Source organism: Strigops habroptila, chromosome 13 (assembly GCF_004027225.2).
Source record: "Strigops habroptila isolate Jane chromosome 13, bStrHab1.2.pri, whole genome shotgun sequence".
NCBI lineage: Eukaryota > Metazoa > Chordata > Aves > Psittaciformes > Psittacidae > Strigops > Strigops habroptila.
The window spans coordinates 12016439-12035315 of NC_044289.2; the positions used below are offsets into that span (position 1 = coordinate 12016439).

General features: G+C 56.1%; 1 protein-coding gene across 2 annotated transcripts in view; it reads left to right on the top strand.

Moving 5' to 3' along the window:
- The window catches only part of DLGAP4 (DLG associated protein 4), a 134823-nt gene that overhangs the window by 73936 nt on the left and 42010 nt on the right, over positions 1-18877 (top strand). The window contains exons 4-8 of one of the 2 annotated variants that reach the window (XM_030502805.1): positions 5701-6741; positions 8053-8223; positions 12218-12435; positions 14105-14219; positions 18166-18412. In XM_030502805.1, coding sequence (XP_030358665.1) covers positions 5791-6741; positions 8053-8223; positions 12218-12435; positions 14105-14219; positions 18166-18412 — 1702 coding nt within the window. In that variant the 5' untranslated portion in view covers positions 5701-5790. The remainder of the gene's footprint in view (positions 1-5700; positions 6742-8052; positions 8224-12217; positions 12436-14104; positions 14220-18165; positions 18413-18877) is intronic. The other variant, XM_030502807.1, reaches the window with a different exon arrangement.

The following is an 18877-nucleotide window of genomic DNA, read 5'->3' on the forward strand; positions in this document are numbered from 1 at the left end:
GGGATTTGCTTCATGTAGCATTAGTTGCCTGGAAGCTGGATTTGTAAATGGGCTGGGTGATCCCACTGGGACAAGTTCAAGCAATGGGCAGATTGGGCCTTGTAAAGCAATTTACCCATCTCCTAAGGAGGTGTCGCAGGTAGATGAGACCCATGACTTGCTGGAAGCCACCGTCACCCCTCCATTGCTGTGCAGAGAGAAAGTGAGGGGCAAAGGGTGGGTGTGATGTTGTCATACATCTTACTGGGAAAGTCCACATAAACCCCATGGGTGCTCCTCAGGAGATGCGGGCTTAAGCTCTTCTCAGCAGCCCAGGACAGGCGGCACTGCCTGGTACCCACTCTGCCCCTGGGACAAAGCTCCCCATCAACAAGTTTCCCAGTGGGAAACTTCCCAGGGCAAAACGAGCAGCAGAAGGAGGCTGGAGCAAGGTCTGTTGTATAATGAATTGTTCTGAGTGGAAGCTGGCTATTTTTATCCTCTGCGATTAGATTCTGAACTCTGAATCATCATTAATGCAACACCCTGGAAGCCGGCGGCCCCCCTCGCTGAATGCCACATGAAGTGTTCCTGCTAATTCAGGGAACATTTGAATTCATGCGTGTAGGCAGACCAACGTCACCTACACCACAGTATACAATCTTTTAAGCTTCTTGCGGCAGGGTGAGGGAAGTCATTTTTCTTCTGCAGGTTGCGAATCATTTATTCCTTATCTAGCTAGTTATTAGCATGCTGCTAGGTTTCTATATATAAAAGCCACCCATGTGTTTGCAGCCAGCTTGGATGGCTGGGCTGAGGTTTACGTGGGAGATCATGCTATGTGGAGCCCTGGAGGAGCTGATGAGCAGAGGGCAGGAGTAGTTGACACCAAAGGGTGCATGCAAGCACCATCAGGACAGGGCTTTCTTCCTCCTGAAGGACTTGTGCTCTGAGCAGTCCCATTTTACAGGCTGCTGCTTCCCCTCATGATTCTACCTGCCTCTCCTGAGCAGTACCCATCCCTCCCCAACCTGTCCTGTTCAGGCCAAGTTATGATCTCAAGAGATGCTTTCCAACCTAAACAAGTGATTATTATATAAATGCCAGCCAAGAAGCCTGGGTGAAGGTCTGGCTGTATGTCTGGTGCCTGGTGTTTTGCACAGGCACAGATATTCTGTGGTGTATTATGTTCTTTAGATGGGATGTGACAGAGGTTAGGATGAGAGAACCAAGCTCTCCCAGGAGGAGGTAGGTTCCTCCCTCCACATAGCAAGGATGCAGGCCCCTGGGCTGGCATGCAGCGTGGGGGCAGCAGCTTTGGTGTTTCCACAGGGAACAAACTTAGAAGGTGTTGGAAAGCTCTGCTGGTGGGAATAGCAGGAAAGCTATGGATAAGCTGTGAGGGGGAGGCAGAGAGGAGAGGGAAGCAAAGGAAGGGAGGAACGATGCTTTTGGCTGTGATCTGGGCAAGAAAGAAGAGCTCTTCAAGTGCTCACCAAGCCCTGTCTGGCAGGGCTGGGTGGACAGCCATAAGCTGGGCAGGCACATGAGAGTGAGGGTAGGATAGATAGCTTGGAAATCATTGCTTTGTTCCTATCTACACTGCATTGCAGCTGTCTCCTCCATCCACTTCCTTTCAGTTACCTCCTGCTCTGCCCACAGTTCAGGCCAGCCTAATCTCTTTGCTGTTAAAAGAGAGACAGAAATGCAAACATTTGCAGTCATTGAAGTATCTGTTACAACAACAGAGGCTTTTCAGCTCACAATGAAGATGTGATTCAGTCTCCCTGAAGTGGAGCGAACCAGCTCCCACCAGCTCCAGCAGCCCCGGGGCTGGCCCCATCTCCCACTCACAGTAGATGAACACAGCATCTGTGGGTCCTATAGGAGGGAAACATTGGCAGCACTCAGCCAGGGGTGGAGAGGAGCCCCTGCTGAGCAGGAAGCTTCTTCAGGCAAGGCTATCATCTCCTGCACTGGAGATTTCATACGCTGCTCAGTGTCTGGAGCTGCAGATGTGTTTTGCAGGAGGTGGTGCTGTAAGGGAATTCAGTGCAGCAGGTCTGAGTCTGTACGTGGGCAGCTCCAGAAGAAGACAGCTCCAGCTGGGGTTCAGAGTGGTTTAGGACACACAAAACTGCCATAAATCAGGCCAGGTCACCCACAGAGACCTCAGCATCAGCAAAGCCATTGGGAAGAGGAAGGGCAACCCTGAAAAAACACAAGCTGAGGGGAAGGAAGGTAACAGGGCAATGCAGCAAACTCAGCCCTTTCCCCTGCATCCTCTCCAGGCCCTGTTATGACCATCTGCTAACCAGGGTCTTCTCCCACTGCCCATTCCAGTGGGGGCCATCCACCTCCCTGCCATGGTACCCAGTTTGGGGCAGAGGGATGCAGTGGGGCCCTGGGAGACAGCCCTTCACAGTGTGAGAGCTGCAGGATCATGGATTTGGGAGATTAAATTTCCAGCTTTTTCATCCTTCCAAATTAAAAAGATGGTGGGGAACAGGCTTGTTGGGGTTTTCCCTTCCCTGACCCCACATCTTAGGAAAGTGCCAAGGCTTGCGGAGAGTAATTGCAATGTAATGAGAACAGTTTAATCCATCTTAAAGGACAACCAGCTCCCAGAGGATGCAGCAAACACAGCATGGTGGGCACCAGGGGCCGAGGGAGCTCCCTGCCCTCCCCTGCTCTCTGTCTTCCCATCCCTCCTGCTCCTGCCCTCCACCCCTCCAGAATCTTCACTTTTCCTCCCTTCCTGCTTGTCCCCACGGCCCCTCAGTCACTCCTCCCTGACCCTCTGCTTCTTGAGCTGTCCTGAGCCAGTCCAGCCCCCAGCCCCACTCTTCCCTTGCAAGCCAGGCTTTCATTGCTTTTCATTTCTTTTCATTTCTGTTATTTGATTTCATTTCATTTTCCTATTTATTTTGGGTCCTAAGGCAGTTCCACTTCGTTCTGGAGCCCAGCGAACACAGAAGCAGTGATGCTAATCTGCGCTATGGCAAAGCAGTCACTGAGCTGATGTCTCTCCTAGGAGTGCCTGGGAGATTTTTGCTTCAAATATTGATTGCCCTTTGTAGGAAAAGATGAATTTACTATCAATATCCAGAGACATCCCATTATAATCAAATCAGTGCCGTGTTGTCTCCTTGGGGACTGTGTGACTCCTGCAGCGTAACGTGACGGGAGAAGCACAGCATCCATCAGATCTGGGTGGCCTCGGGTGCACAAGCCTGAGTGAAGGACCTTGCTAGGAGTCTGGAGATGGAGCATGGAAGGAAGGGGGAAAGAGGCCACAGTGAGCAGAGCTGAGCCTGGGCAGAGCAGGGGGATATTAAGGAGGATTTGGGCTCCCTACTACCTGCAGGGCTTCCCCTCCAAGTCAAGCAGGGCTGAGCTTGCCTCTTTGTGGCTAGGTGGAATTTCAAGGACCAGATGGACAGCTCAGTCTGGAGCCTGTCCTTCTACACCCCATCCTTCTCTTCTGTTCAGAGGGTTTCCTTTCTCCTGGGGCTTTTTGTCACCTCTCTTTAACCGCTGTGTTGATGCCAGCTTGCACAGAGCAGGAGCGGAGCTGCCTGGCACATCCATGAGTCTCTCTTCTGTGGCACTTCTCCAGCCAGCACCCACTGCTGCTCCACCAGCTCACATGGGTGCTGTCCCATGGGCAAGGGACTCCAGAGAGGCTAATGCACCAAGCTGCTGAAGAGCACAAAGGGAAAAGGATAGCACCCACAAGTACCATGAGCAGCTGGACACCGGTCAAGGCTAGTGTTGCATTGGGCGTTTCGGCAAGAAAAGCAGGTTTGCTGTTATCCCTGAGCTCTGGCCAGGATAACAGCCACGTCCTCATCCCTAAAACACATAGAATCCTAAGAGGACCCACTCCATGGGGCCATACAGCTTCTCCAGGGTTGTTTCAGGAAAGGTGGGACCCCAGGAGCAGGGTTTGAAGGATGAGGAGCAGGAGTCTCTGCGCTCGCTGTCTGCAAACCACTGCTTTAGAAAGACCAGCTTTGCTTTGCCAGTCCGCTGGGAGTAACAGAGTTGGATGGAGACTTTTTAAGCTATGGAATACATGGTACTTCTCTTTTTCCTTTGTGCCTCCAAATTATTTAAAGCCTCAGCTGCTTTTCATTCTTAATGTGCTTTTCCCTGTGTGAGGAAGGAAAGCAAGCCTGTCAAGTCCTATCGTCCTCCACTGGTGCTCCCTGCACCAGTTTGGTCCTGGCTGATTTTGCTGACCAGGCTGCGTGCAGGAGGACGAGCTCCTAGGGGAAAACCAGACACAAATCTGTGACTGAACAGGGAGAACCCAGGAGCCCCAGCTCTGCTCCTCACAGGGACACACCATTATCCTACTTGTTCTCTAGGAAGAAGCAAATTAAGGGTTTTCTTTCTCACAAACTCCCTGGAGGATCTGAGGTTCAGGCACTATTTTCCCTTCCAGGTGCATTTGGGGAATATTGGATCATCCTGGGGTTGGAAAATGCAAACACTTCTGTCATCTCAGCCACCAGAGCAGTCCCTTATCTTGCCAGGGAGCAACCGTTCAGCTTCATGTACATGTTTTGGGTCCCTGAATTTTGAACAAGCAGCCTAGGATTTCATCCTCCAGATTTTTACACCTGTAGGATGCTTCAGTGTTTACGAGTTGCCTTTAAACAACACTCAAGCTAAAAAAGGAATTAAGAAACTAAACTAAAAACTAAAAGGGAGTAAGAGTCAGTTTATTTAGGTTTTCAGTATGGAAGATCAACTCACTGATTGACAACTCATCTATATGTTCACTGATTTCCCTTAAGCAGCCCCAAAGAGTTTGTCTTTTTCCTGTGTATAACTCAGTGCAGACGAGGATCCCTCTGAACCCAGCAGGACAAGGTAAGTGCACTGGAGAAGCCTTCAGTGAGGAGCTCCCTTGCCCTAAGGGGATCCTCTGCGTCCCGGCTGCCCAGGAGCGATGCAGCGAGGCAGGAAAGATCAACTGAGCAGCAAACGGCTTCTCAGGTCAGGCTCTGCGTGTTCAGGAACAACTCTGCTCTCATTGTAGCTACTGAAACCATTTCCTCTGGGATAAAACATGCCATAAACCCTGCTGTTTGTTGGAGAGGAGACGTTTGACATCATCATATAGGATTAGCGCAGCTGCACGCAACACAGATAGCAGGGCTGGCAGCCCCCTTCCGAGATCCAGGAACCACAAAGCAGAACGCAGGAAGACGGGATGCTTGACTCCAGCCTTCCCCTGGCTCAGGCGAGGCCCGTGTGCAGAGTTTGACAGCAGGTTTTTCTCCAGCCCCCTGAACAAATGGGACAGGAGCCGTGATTTGCTGGCAGTGCCCCTGCTAGCCTGTGTTACACTGCCCGGGGAAGGGATTCTGTTAAATAAACATGTGCAGAGACCAGAAAAATAGCAGCAGTGTTGTTTAAGCAGCCTGTGGTTGAGCACTGAGACACACAAGCACTTAAACTGCAGCTAGAAAGAATGAATCCTTCCCCTCCTCCTCTCCTGTACCCTGTTCCCTCCAGCACCATGTCTCATGTCCCTTCTCCTCCCTTTCTGCCATGTCATCTTCCTCCCATCCTGCTTCTCTCCTCCATCCCTTAACCTTGGTGGCAGTTGTTTTCAGAGCTGGACCAGCCCTGGCAAGGAAGCCGTGGTGAAGAGAGGCTGCAAAAGAGGTTCTTAGCAGGCTCTGAGTGTCTGTCCTCTTCCTTCAGGTGCAGGGGAGTCTGCAGGAGAGCAGGGCCAGCTCCTGCAAGGGCTCCGCCACACCAACCCTGAGCGATGGTCTAGGGAACACTGGGACCATGAAGGGCTTAGGAGATAACAGAAGCCGCCACCTCTCCGATAACCTGGACTCCCCTCAAGACTCTCTTTATGCCCCCCAGGACAGGAACCCTTATCTCCTCAGCCCTACCGACTCCTTCACCATGGACCCCCGATTCCCAGCCCAAAATACCCTCCACGGCGACTGTCTCCTTCCACTCAACAACCAGATCTCCAACAGCAGCACATTCCCGCGCATCCATTACAACTCCCACTTCGAGGTCCCAGACGACAACCCTTTTCCAAGCCATGCCCAAGCCACTAAAATCAACCGCCTGCCTGCAAACCTCCTTGACCAGTTTGAGAAGCAGCTGCCCATCCACAGAGACGGCTTCAGCACCCTCCAGTTCCAGAGGAGCGATGCAAAGCACCGGAGCGAGAGCCCTGGGCGCATCCGGCACCTCGTCCACTCTGTCCAGAAGCTCTTCGCCAAGTCCCAGTCTCTGGAGGGCCCCACCAAAGGCAACGTGAACGGCAAGAAGGGGACGGATGATGCCAAGCAAAACCGGAGGAGCAAGAGCAAAGACCGGGCGAAGACCTCCGAGCCCAAGCGCAGGACCAGATCCAACATATCAGGCTGGTGGAGCTCAGACGACAACTTAGACAGTGATACCTGCAGCTACCGCAACCCAATGGGCCTCATGACACTGGGCCGGCAGCCGGACCACAGCCAGCCCAAGTACTTCATGCACGCTTACAACACCATCAGCGAGCACATGCTGAAATCCTCCAAGAGCAATAACGACCTCAAGGTCACCCCATGCACCAATATCCCCATCAACAATGACTCCAACTACATTAAGAGGGGCTCCTGGTCCACGCTGACACTCAGCCATGCCCGGGAAATGTGCCAGAAGGCCTCCGCCACGATCGACAAAGCCTTGCTGAAATCCAAGTCCTGCCATCAAGACTTGGCTTATCACTACCTGCAGGTGGGTGCAGCAGGGGGTTATGGCTTCTCCTTGCAGGGAGAATACAGGAAAACAGGGAGCACCCTCTCAATAGGGGCCCTATTGTGCCCTATTTCCAAACAGCTCCCAGTGGTTCAGCTGCCACCTCAAGTCACATTGCCAGGAGAGGGCTGGGGGGGTTAAATTCACCGTGGCCCCACGGATAGCCCTGTGGGAACACTGGTGCTGGTGGGGTCCAGCTCTTCCAGTGCTGCCCCAGGACCCCCAGCCCCTGTGCTGGACCATGGCAGCGTGGGGAGGTGGTGATGTGCCACACTGCAACCTTGGCACCCTGATCCCTGTTTGCCGTGGGGCCCCAGCACATCCCCACTGCCCACCAGAGCCTGCAGATGCTATGGTGGGGTGAACTCTTGGGCAGCCAGGCATGGAGCTGCCCACATGTAGCCATTACCACTCAGTGCCCATCCATCTGGGTACACCAAGGGGCTGTGGCTCATATTCCAAGCACCACCATCATCCCCAGGTCTGAAGATGACCAGTAATAACTAATGCTTACCCCCTTATATCCACGCATCACAAGGATGTGCCGGCGTGCCCAGTAAGCCCTGCTCTACAGAGCTTCCCCGGAGCGCTGGTAGGACCTGCAGCTCTGCAGGGCATGGCTGCCTTTGGCACGTGGGGCAGGGCTGTGGGGCCAGGAGGGCAGTGCCCGCCGCCCTGCTTGCATGGCACAAGCCTGCATGGCTAATGCTGGTTTGACACACACCAAGAGCACCAGGTCACAGCACTGCCTGAAGAGCATAAACCCAGTTGTGCCCTAAGAGAGAGGAATGAAGATAAATAAGCCAGGCCTGGATGGGAATTGGAGGGGGGGCTAGTCTATGTACGTAAATCTCCAGCATCCTTTTTAATGCAAAGGTGTCATGGGCTCCCCTGGCTGTGGCCAGCGGGCTTAGAAGCTTTAAAGAGCAATGAATTATTGCAGCACACCCTGCTTCCAACAGCTTGCTGGCCAAGGCTGCAAATCAAATTGCAGAGGGACTTAACTCCATCAGGAACGTCATCAGAAAAAACGTTCTTGGCCTGGTTTCTTTTTCTTTGCCCCCCTCCTTTTACGAGGTTAAAGAGCTGCAGCCAGAGCATCTGCTGGCACTGTTACCCCTCCGGGTGCAGTGGCAGAGCCCAGCGCAGGCAACCCAAATGCAACCGCGGCAGCCCCTCACCTCTGGTGTTTGGCCATGGCCGGGGGTAGGAGACAGCCTTGCTGGTTATTGCCCGGCCATGTAATGAGGTTATTGCCCAGCCATGTAATGAGCCTCCGTTTCTCGACAGCCTGACGGAGGGCTGTGGGCGCAGCTGGGTGGCGTGAGCCCGGCCAGCAGCTGGGCAGCCCCACCGCTGGGCTGGGAGGACACGGGGGCCACCCCGCCGCAGCCGAGCGAGCCCCCGCGGAGCTGGGACCAGCCCCTCAGCCCTGGGCCGACCGACGCGGGCAGCGGCCAGGTAGGGATCTTGTTTTGAGGGGAAGCTTTTGCCCAGCTCCCTCCCTGCCCTGACCCTCATGGGACCATCGGACAGGGTCGGCAGCCTGCGCCACCGGACTCGGAGCGGGACCAGCATGGGTAGGGAGAACCCAGCATTCACTGTCGACATGGATGGAGGGACGCTGGGAGATGCTGAGGTGTGACCAGCATCTCGAGTGACTGGGGCAGCCCCTGCAGCCACCAGCATCTCGCCTGCAAAGCCAAGACCCCAGGCATCCAGTCCAGAAACATGAGGTTTGGTGCCCCCATAAGCCAACAGCTCACAGATGCTCAGGCTGAGATTGCCCCCAGGTGCCCGCTGTAAGCCCCAGAGGGCAGGGCACAGGGCTTGGGCCCCTCAGGACAGGATGGGGTGGTGTATCTGGACCCCTCCTTGGCATGGGAAGGGGACTAAGCTGGTGATGGAGGAGTCACCTCTAGAGGCCACTGTGTGAGAAATGTCTTTTTGCAAGGCCATGTGTCCCCCACCACCCACTGCTCCCTGGAGCAGGATGAGCCCACTCCCTGCTTGTGCCACAGTGAGGGACCGCGGGCATCTGCCTGCACACAGAGCCCGGTGTTTGGGGGACATGGAGTCCCTGCCCTGCTGTGGATGGGGCTGCTGCAAGGCAGAAATTGCTGGTGGGTCACAGAGGCGGAGAAGTGCCCCTCTGGCATGAGGGAGGGCAGGAGGAGTGGGATGGGGACAAGCAGGACACTCCAGCCACATGGCTGGAGTAAGCCCCCAAAGCTATTCACCTTCCCTGCCCCATCTGCAGGCTCTGCGTAATCTTAGGGCTCATCAGGGACTATTGGGGGTCCACGTGATGCTTCCAGGCCCATCTCCAGACTCAGACATTGGAGCTGAGAGTGGGTGACCACCCAGCTCCAGGTCCAGCTCTGTCCCATCAGGCAACACAGCTCTGTCCTTAAAGCAGTCCCCAGAGAGGAAGGCTCTGCTCCCCGTCTGTCCCCTCTTCTCCCCTCCCCAGGAGGTCAGGATCCCAATGGCCAAGCAGCTCCTTATAATAAGAGATGTCCCAGGCAGGGGGTGAACAGGAGCAGGCAGGGCTGAGCAGCATCTCTGTCTCAGGCACAGAGTCAGATTCACATTCACGGATACCAAGACCACATTGAAGGGACAAGCAGCGTCGGTGCTCCCAGAGGACAGTCGTACTCAGGGCACCATTAGCCTGATGCATCATCCAGATTAACCTCCCCAGTCGGACCACAACAAAGATCCCTTAACCCTCAGTAACCCCAAAAATAAAGTCAGAATCCAGATGCTGCTGCCCTCACGCCAGCCCCACAGAGCTCCCATGGGGCAGGAAACCCAGCCAAGGTCCTTCCCAAAGGTTACCTTGCCTAAAGGACAGATGGGACCCACAGGCAGCCTGGGCTCCACCTTTTTCTCTTGAGGACATACCTGAGACCACACATAGCCCTGGGGACACCACGAGGGATCTGGCCCTGGAGGGAGCAGCGGTGTACCCGCATTGGGCGTTGGAGCCTGGCTGCATGGCACGTGCATCCCTGCACGCTGCACCCGGCCCCGCGGCGCCTCGGCACGTGTGTTCCTGTGTGGTGCATGGCTGTGTGTGCTGGGGCTGGGCTGCATGGCAGAGCTGGCACACGTGTGAATGGAACCTGGGCTGCTCCGCAAGTCCCTCTTCCCCCAGACCTCACCAAAGCAATGGGAGCATGCAGCTCCTGCCTGGCACCCAGGACTGGAGTTCTCCCCTTCCCTCTTCTCTCCCTTCTGTTAATGCTCCTGGTGACTGGGGAATGCCCCAGGCAGAATTAAGGTAGGGGGAAACCTCAGTGTGGCCCCTTCCTTCCTTTCCCCTCCACGCTCAGAGAGCAGAAGAGCCAGAAGACACTGATTCTTTGCAACGTGCAGTATTGCAACAAGGTGGTGACAATGGAGCCCAGCTCCAAGGGACAGACGTGCCTGAATCCCAGAGGCCTTCACCTCTATAGGGGAGGGCTGTGCAGTCCCCTGGCCCCTGCTTGGCATGCCTGGCTGCTGGCAAGCTCTCAGCTTAGCCAGGGGCTGCAGACCCAGCCTTGCCCCAGCCCCTTACCCCAGCCTCTTGCCCAAGACCCTTGTGGGCAGGAGGCTGCGACTCATCCTGAGGAGAAGGCAGGCAGCAAAATGCAGTCTCAAGTCAGACCTAACACCAACGCAATGGGTATAAAAGTGCTTCTCAGAGCTCCTGCCTCCTTTAGGAAAGATTAGAGCCAGACACCCCAGTGAGTGGTGGGGTCTCTCCCATGGCAGGATCATCTGGAGCCAGCAGGATCCCTCTTCGCTGGCCTCAGGATCACCCAGTGCAGGCAGCTGGGCTGGGGCAGAGGGAGCAATAACTCCAGGAGAGGAAGGGCTTTCTGCCCTTACTGTGTAGGAACCTGCTGGGTAACACCCAGTAGCCCCTAATCAGGCATCCTTGCCAGCAGCCAGCCCAGAAGCCGTTGCCAAGCAGGAAGCTTGCAGGGGGCAGAGTGGAAAGAGCTGGGAAAACCTGCTGCAGCAGCGAGCGGGGCCAGGTTTGTGTCTCATGTGTGAGACTCGCTCCACATCGGCCCCCACCTGCATCTCACACACAGGTAACACAAGGTCTCTGTTCTGTGTCACCCAACAGTATGGGTCCTGGCTCACAGGTGCAGATCATGATGGGAGCCTCATCACTAAAGCAGTCCCACAGGCTGTTTGGGTTCTGTTCCACGTACTGCTGGGATCATGGCTCACCTTCTCGCAGACACACAGAGCAAGCAGGCTGGCAGGACATGGGCTGAATCCCTGGCTACTGTGGGCAGAAGCCCTCAGAGTGAGCTAAGCTGGTGCACATGGATTGAGCCTGCATTTGGCACACTCCAGGCCCTCTCAGGAGAACCAGAAGCCACTACCTGCAGATCTGAAGCTCATCTGGAGATGTTGCACCCCAGCAGCAGCAGACGGCACCCTCAAGCTGGCTCTGACTCCCACAGAACATGCCTGCTGTTGAACAAGGAGGAGAACAGGAACCACGCAGCGCTTAACAGCTCTGGCACATCACAGTGAGCCGCAACACGGCTCTGTGCATCCCCAAAGCGCTACATAAACACCAGCTGATTAATCCTATGGGCCCTTGGGGAGCTGGGCAAATCCAACAGCTCCATCCAGCAGTCAACGTGGATGTTCTCAGCAGCACAAGCTGTGCTCAGCACAAGCCCCTTTGCTGCTCCCCATGGCACTCCCGAGCCAGCCTGCTTCCCGGTGGCTGCATGGATTGCACATTGCTGCATTCCTCGTATCTTTGCTTGCTTCTCCTTGACCACATCTCCCCATCTTAAGGGCAGGTCAAAGGCCGACTACAAACCAACTTAGCCACCAAACCAAGGCTTGCTCCTGGCAGCTCAGATTGCCCCATCTCTGCTATAAAGAGACTTGTGAGGACCTGGCTCGGCTTCAGAAATGAATTTCATCCACTCAGAGTCACACTGAACTCAGAAACCATAGAGGGTGTTGGACCTTGTGAAGGTCTGGGCTCTGATCCACAGGTCTACAACAGCTCTTGACTGCCCTGGCCTGAACAGTATGTGTGCTTTACATTAAATGAGTGTGGGCTTTGCACTGAATGATCGTGTGCCACTCCTGTCCCAGTGCCCACCGCAAAGCTGGTGAGACTCTTCCCTCCCATTATGTCTGGCATTGTGCAGCTTGTGTAAGCATGGTCCAGTGTGAAGGTGGCCTGCAGTGGTGGTGGTGGGGTGAATGGCTGTGGGTAGATGTGCTGAAGCAGAGGCAATCAAACAGGGCTGCCTGGCATGAACTGGTAAGGGAGGGTCGGAAAGGAATCGCACTGCCCATTCCCACTACTCCAGCTGAGGGTCCAACAGTTGTCCTCGACACCAATCCCCCCAAATCCCCATGATCCCGCAGGTCCCAGAGGCGCCATCCCTCACATCTGCTCATGCTCCCTTTGCTCTTGCAGGTGCCTCAGGGGGAGTGGAACAACACGCTGTCTCGGGACAAAGACAGCGAGATCCCGTGCCGGCGCATGCGGAGCGGGAGCTACATCAAAGCCATGGGGGATGATGATAGTGAAGACTCAGAAACCAGCCCTAAACCATCCCCGAAAACTGCAGCTCGGAGGCAGAGTTACCTCAAGGCCACCCAACAGTCCCTGAGTGAGCAGAGCACCACACAAAGGTAATGCTGGAGCTCCTCCAGGAGCTCTGCTCAGGTCCCCAGGGGCCAGCCCTGAAGCTGATACCAGGTGATATATCCTGAGGCCAGGAAAGATGAGCTGAGAGGTCTGGAACCAGGTATTGAGGGAGGAAGACCAACAGTGGCTTGGGCCAGCCAGGCAGCAGAGCAAGGGGAACACAGCAAAAGCTTGCTGGGTAGGAGGCTGGTCCTTGCAGGATGGGGTCTGTGTGGACAACCTGACCAGAGGTGATCCTGTGCAGTGTCCTCACCAGCAGCTCTGCATCCCGGGACAAGGCACTGAGGGGCTGCAACAGGCTGTCAGTGTTTCGGGTGCTGTGGCTCAGGAGGGTGAGCAGCACAGGGCAGCAGGAGGAGGCAGAAGCCACCATGGATGAACTGGTGATGTTCAGCAGGCAGACACAGAAGAAGTGAGGGTGCAGCATGCAGCAGGCAGTGTGGGGACCCCTCAGGGTGGCCTCAGATTGCAGACCAGATGCTGCTTTCTGCTGAGAGATGGTGGCAAAATTAACTGAAGGGAGCCCTGGAAATGCCTGTTCTGAATCCATCCCTGTTCCCTGCCTTCACATCCACTTCAGGAGGAGTTGGGTCCAGGAGTTCTGATGCAAAATACTTAAGTTGAGAGACAGATTCTTCCTATCTTGGGCTTATTGTCCATTCAGGTCATGTCAATCATGCTGTGACCTCAGTGGGGCTGCTGGAGTCCAGCCAAAAGCCATGGGCAGCATTTAGGAAGCTGGAGTATGGTGTTAGAGCAGGAGAGGCAGAGCCGGACGAGCTGTGGGCGCAGCTACATGGGAGAGGAGGGGTCCGGGCAGGGCTGGGCTGGACATGGCCATTGCTGGAGGTTCACTGCAGGGAAGGAGGGGGCCCCATAGCCCTCGGTACTGCGCTCCAATGAGGAATGTCGCATCCCGGTCAGCCCATCATCCTCCGGCCAGGCTGGTGAGGTCTTGTGCCGGGCACAGGACAGGCCCAGCGCCCGCGGAGCCAGCACCAGAGCATGATCACGGCTGCCATCTGCCGACCACCGCCTCGCCCCCCCACACCTCAAGCTGCTTTTTAGGATGCTGTGGCCACTTTGGCTGCTGCAGGGCCTCGCTGGGGTGACCCACCAGCCTGGGACACCCCTGGGATGGCAGCGGGGGCACCATGCCCTGGCACAGACCCATGCCAGCCCTCGATGAGACTCTCGGTGCTGGGGCTGCACCAGCAGCGGACCTGTGGTCTGGGACAGGAGGGACTGCAGGGAGGACAGCCACAGCCTTAGCCAGGACAAGGCACAGAGGAGTGAGACACAATCAGCCCCTGTGAGAAGGTCTCTGCCCTTCCAAAGTCTGTTGCCTGCTTTGTGACTCGGTTTCCCCATGGGCAGGCTGTGAGGGTCAGTCAGGGTGAAGCCCAGTGGGAGCATCACACCACCAGGATGGAGACTCAGGAGGTGCCGCAGTCCTGCCAGGAGAAGTGCTTCCTTCTACTCCAAGAGCAGTGCACTGGGTGCCCAGCATCACCTCCATGCTGCCTCATGTGCCCATGCCTCACAGAAGGTGCCACAGGCAGGGGTGATGTGGCTGCTCTCCTGGCAGAGCAGCAGCTCCAGCACAGCCTCTGGTGTTGGGGACACCCTCTCACCCTCTTTCTCTGCTGGCAGGAGCCTGGATCGCCTGGACTCTGTTGAGATCCTCCTACCTCCGAAGTTCCCAACCTGGGAGGAAGAATACAACCAGATCTCTGACAGCATCAACGAGTCCAGTTGCATCAACCAGGTGAGATGCTGGAGTGCTGAGCCCTGCTGCACCAGTACGCCCCAGTGAGAAAGGAGGCCAGCTGAGGGCAGAGAGGAACATCCTTTCTCCCCCTTCAAAATAAGGCACCGGCTGCACTCTGGGAATTGCACATGCAATTCCCTGGCAGCTTTACCAAAGTATCAAGGCCTGCTCCTTAATTACAATTAATATTAGACCCCCCCTTCCCCTCGCTTTGCCTCCTCTCAGCACTGCTGGTGCAGCTGAAGTTACTCTGCCATGGCCACAGGTATGGTAGCCCAGAGCGATGCTTCACTGCGATGGGTGAAGTTTAGGGCTGCTCTGAGAGCAGGGTCTCACCATGTCACCACCCAGAAGCCACCTGCAAGACTGCTTGCTCCTGCTGCAAGCTCCCTGTGCCCACAGGCTGGGTACAGAGCCCATGCATCCAGCCTGGGACCCTGCAGTCAGTCACCAGGGACAATAACCCTGCATAGCTCTGAGGACCTCATCCCTCCTGCAGCAGACTGGACCCAGGAACAAGGTGCCTGTAGTTCAGGAGACTGTCCTGCAGCTAGCTGGGGACATCTCCCTCAGATATGCTTGTTTCCCATGGGAAAAGCAAAGTTAAGGATGCTGGTGAGGCACTGATGGTGAGTGGCAAACCCTTTGCCACTGGGTGGGCTCATGCCCTGACCCCGACCTGCAGGATGCAGTCAGTGCAAACTGGGTTTAACCCCATCCCACACTACTCCCCCTCCTTGGGATTACTCTAGAGCAGCTATAAACCAGCTGCCTCACAGGCCAGGAAATAACCCATGCCAGGATGAGGCCTCTGCACTGGTCCCATGTACTTGTCTCAGCCCTGGATGGCCTGTGGTTTTGGTACACAAGTGGAGGTCCCCAGGGCAGCAATGGCTCCACAAGCTTCACCCAGCCCTTTCGCTGTCACCCTGGGCCTCTGTCACATCCCATGTCTGTTCACACGTGTCTGCATGGGAACACGTGCACACACGTGCCCCATCTGTGCTGCCCCACTGCACAGTGATCCAGGGCAGCAGCATGAGGCTGGGGTTAAAGCAGCGGGATGGGCATCACAAAGCGGAGCATGCAGGAGGGTGAGCTGTGTGTGCCAGCATTCCCCTCCAGTGGTGTGGGGCTCTGAGCTCTCCTCTGTCCCAGCCCAGCCTCTCCCACCCCATGGCTGGTTTCTCCTGCTGTCACCGAGCGGTTGGAGCCCTTGGTGCAGAGTTTTGGGGCACAGGGCATTGCTCGTGGATGTACGTGTTCCTTGTGGTCAGTCTCGTCCCTTGTACATCAACAGCAATGTGCTGGGTGTCTCACTGCACAGAGAAGGGGTCAGGACCGTCGCATTCTTGTCCTTTGCGTGTAAATCCATGCCTGAGGCTGGGTGTCTTTGTGAAGACAACCGGTGGGCTCAGTCTGTGCTCTGTCTCTCTCTAAAACTGCCATTTAGCAGCTGAGGGCAGCACCTCCATGAAGACATCAGAAGGGTCTTGGAGATGGAGGATCTGAGCAGCCCACAATGTGGTAGGGTTGGGATTTAGAGGCCTCCGAGGAACTGTGTATCTGTTGATCCAGGATGGAGCTGGTACAGCCACCAATGTGTGCTGGTCTCATCCTGGAGGTCTGACCTGCCCTTCATCCAGTGCCAGAGGCAGTTCCTCTCTTGCCCTCACTTTGGTGTGACCTCCAACACCTTCCTTGTGTGTCCAGCAAGACGCCAGTGTCCTCCCACATAGAAGAATCCCAGATTTGAAAGACAACTCCACTCTGCTTGGGTCTGTCCCTTGCAAACCTCTGGAAGTCCAGGGTTCACGGGGTGTGCACATCAGCATCCACTTATCACACATCGAGGGGACCAGTGGCCAGAGAGAGTCAGCTGGTGACCCCCAACACTGTTTATCCACACTCTAAGCTGTGCCCTGTGTAGAAGGACTGAACCCAGCTCCCAGAGCCAAGCCTCTTCCTTTGGGTACATTTTGGACCTGGATTATTCCCAAGATGGGTCATCTTGGGCAGCTTGCACAGGGCAGAGCTCATAGAGTGGATGTGATCTGCAGACCAGGGATGGAGAGGAGGAGAAAGCATTCCTTCCCATAGGCAGTGTCTGTTCAGCATCTGTCCTTATGCAGAGTGTGTGCCGTGTCTTTGTTATAGAGGGAAGGCAGTACTGCTTCCATGTGGCTTCTTCCTGGTGCAGGGACAGAGGCCATAGCAGCAAAGTGGCCAGCCTGACCCCATTGGGGTGAAGGACAGTTTCCCTGACATGAAGCACACAGGCTGCCCATCCACCCTGGCTCTGTGGGCTGTGGAAGCCCATCAATGCTCCTGACCACACTGTGATGTGCTGGCCAACGCCAGGGACTTCACAAAGGTGCCAACTGGGAGCCACAACAGCCCTTGTCCAGCAGCCACAGGCAACCCATGTGTGCCAAGGGGTGTCCCAGCATTGTGTGTCCCAAGTGTGCCCTGTGTATATACATCGATCTATGGTGCATACAACAAGCTGGATGCATCAGCAGCTTCTCTCCGTCTGGGAGACGTCCCGTGGAGCTTTGCCATGCCGTGTTTGTGCCGCTGTCTGAGGAGCCTGTGCGGCACCTTGCTTGGCATCTTATGAGCTCTGAAGTTTGTACTCAAGTGTCAGAAGCTGTGGCTCTGACAGCTCCTCTCGTCCTTGGTCCCTGTGCAATGGCTGTCTGTGTGAGGGGTCCCCTGTTCTTGGCCTTTAACCTTCTCCAACTCTTTCTTCCAGATCTTTGGACCCCCCTCACTTATCCCTCAGATATTTACCCATGGAGAGCAGGTACCGTCCCACTGGTGTTTCCCTCTTCCTTCTTCATGGAGCTTTCTTGGGTCAGCCCTGGCACCCATGGCAGGGTGCAAGGCAGGCTGTGGGGCCAGCCCATACCCGGGGCCAGCGGTAGAAAGAAGAGAAGGAGGAGGAGTAAAAAGAGGAAGGAGGAGGAGAAAGAGGCAGTGCTCCCAACCGGGCCCTGCAGGGCAGCTGGAGAGCTTGGTTCCCCTGGCCCCACTGTGGGGTTAGGGACCAACAGGCTTAGGGGGAAAGTAGATGAACTTTTTGAGCCAAACCTTGTGCAGCTCAGATGCCAATGCTGGGCAGAAGAACTGTCCTTGAAGGCAAAGAAAGGGCCAGGAGAGACGGAAGTGGACAACAGGGCCAATCTCAGCATCTCTCGCCTGTATTTCAGAATGGTCTGCCTCTGGTTTAACCTGGGTGAGCCTCTGTAGAGCCCAAGTTTGACCAGCCACTGCTACTGGAGAGCAGGGCAGGGCTGGGGGCACAGGTGGGAGGGCAGTGGAGTCAGCAGAAGAAGCAGGGAGTGAAGCCCCTGCTCAACTCACACTTTGCCACAGCCACCGAGCCTTCTCCTGGTCCCCACCATGGATGGGGCCAGGATGTGCTCCAGATGGTGCCACTCAGAACCAGTCCATGCAGCCTGTCCCTGGCCAAGCGTGGAGGCTGTACTCCCAGCCCACACCTCCCCACCTTCTCCCTCTGCACTGCACCCCATTGTAGGGCCGAGGCCATCTCCCCACACTGAGGAACATGCCTGCCCCAGCAGAGCCCTGCGGCTGAGGCTGGGGTCTCCCAGACATGCTGGTGGGGTAGGGGGCCCTGTCAGAGGCTGGATTTTAGGTCTCTCACGTGCTCTCAGCCTCTCCATTGGAGACTGGGGGCTGTTTCATGGGCACTGTGGTGGTAAGTCTCTCCTACTCCATGAGCAGGGACCTTCTTGCCTCCAAGGAGGGTCCCCTCTTCCCTTTCTCTCAGCCCGGGCATCCTGCACCCCACCAGCACTGGTGCATCTCCCCATCTGCTGTAAGTGGGACCAGGCAGGAGCAGCAGCAGGGAGGGGAAGGGAAGGGAAAGGGCTGCCTGAGGCAGGGGGTGACTGGCTCTGCTCCTCTTCCCATGCAGGCACCGGAGCCGGAGCTGGGGGAGCAGTACGAGGCAGTCTGCGACTCCACCTACAGCGAGGCCGAGTCGGCCGCCGCGGAGGTGCTGGACCTGCCTCTGCCCAGTTATTTCCGCTCCCGGAGCCACAGCTACCTCCGAGCCATCCAGGCGGGCTGCTCCCAGGAAGAGGACACGGGCTCCGTCCGCTCCATCTCCCCCCCACCGACGGGCAGCCTCAGCGGCAGCAGGACCCTGCCCACCAACAGCAGTGAGTGCCAGCGGCGCCGGAGGGGAAGGGGTGTGAGGGGACAGGGGATGCTGCTGCCCACCGCGTGTTGAGCACATGAGGCACTAGGCTGAGATACCTCTATCTCCAGCCATGATTGTTCAAGACTTTGGTGGGCTTATGGGAGGCCAGCAGCCAGGCATGGCATTTTGGATGGCTGGGTCTCTGGATGATGCTGGATCTCTGGATGCAGGCATTGAAATGGCATATGGGTTGCTGGGATCTAGCTGGCACAGCTGGTGTGGCCTGCAGAGGTCCAGGAGAGCTTTGGACCTTTGCAAATGTGCATCACTGAGGCTTTAATTGGTTGGTGTTGTGCAAGAGGGGCATCCCAAGCAGCACACTGGTAATTCTCAGCTTGACAGCATCAGTCTGGGCTGATAGAGGTGGTGCACCATCGTCTGCAGGTCTAATGGTCTCCCTGCTCCATGCAGGGCTCCAGGGTGA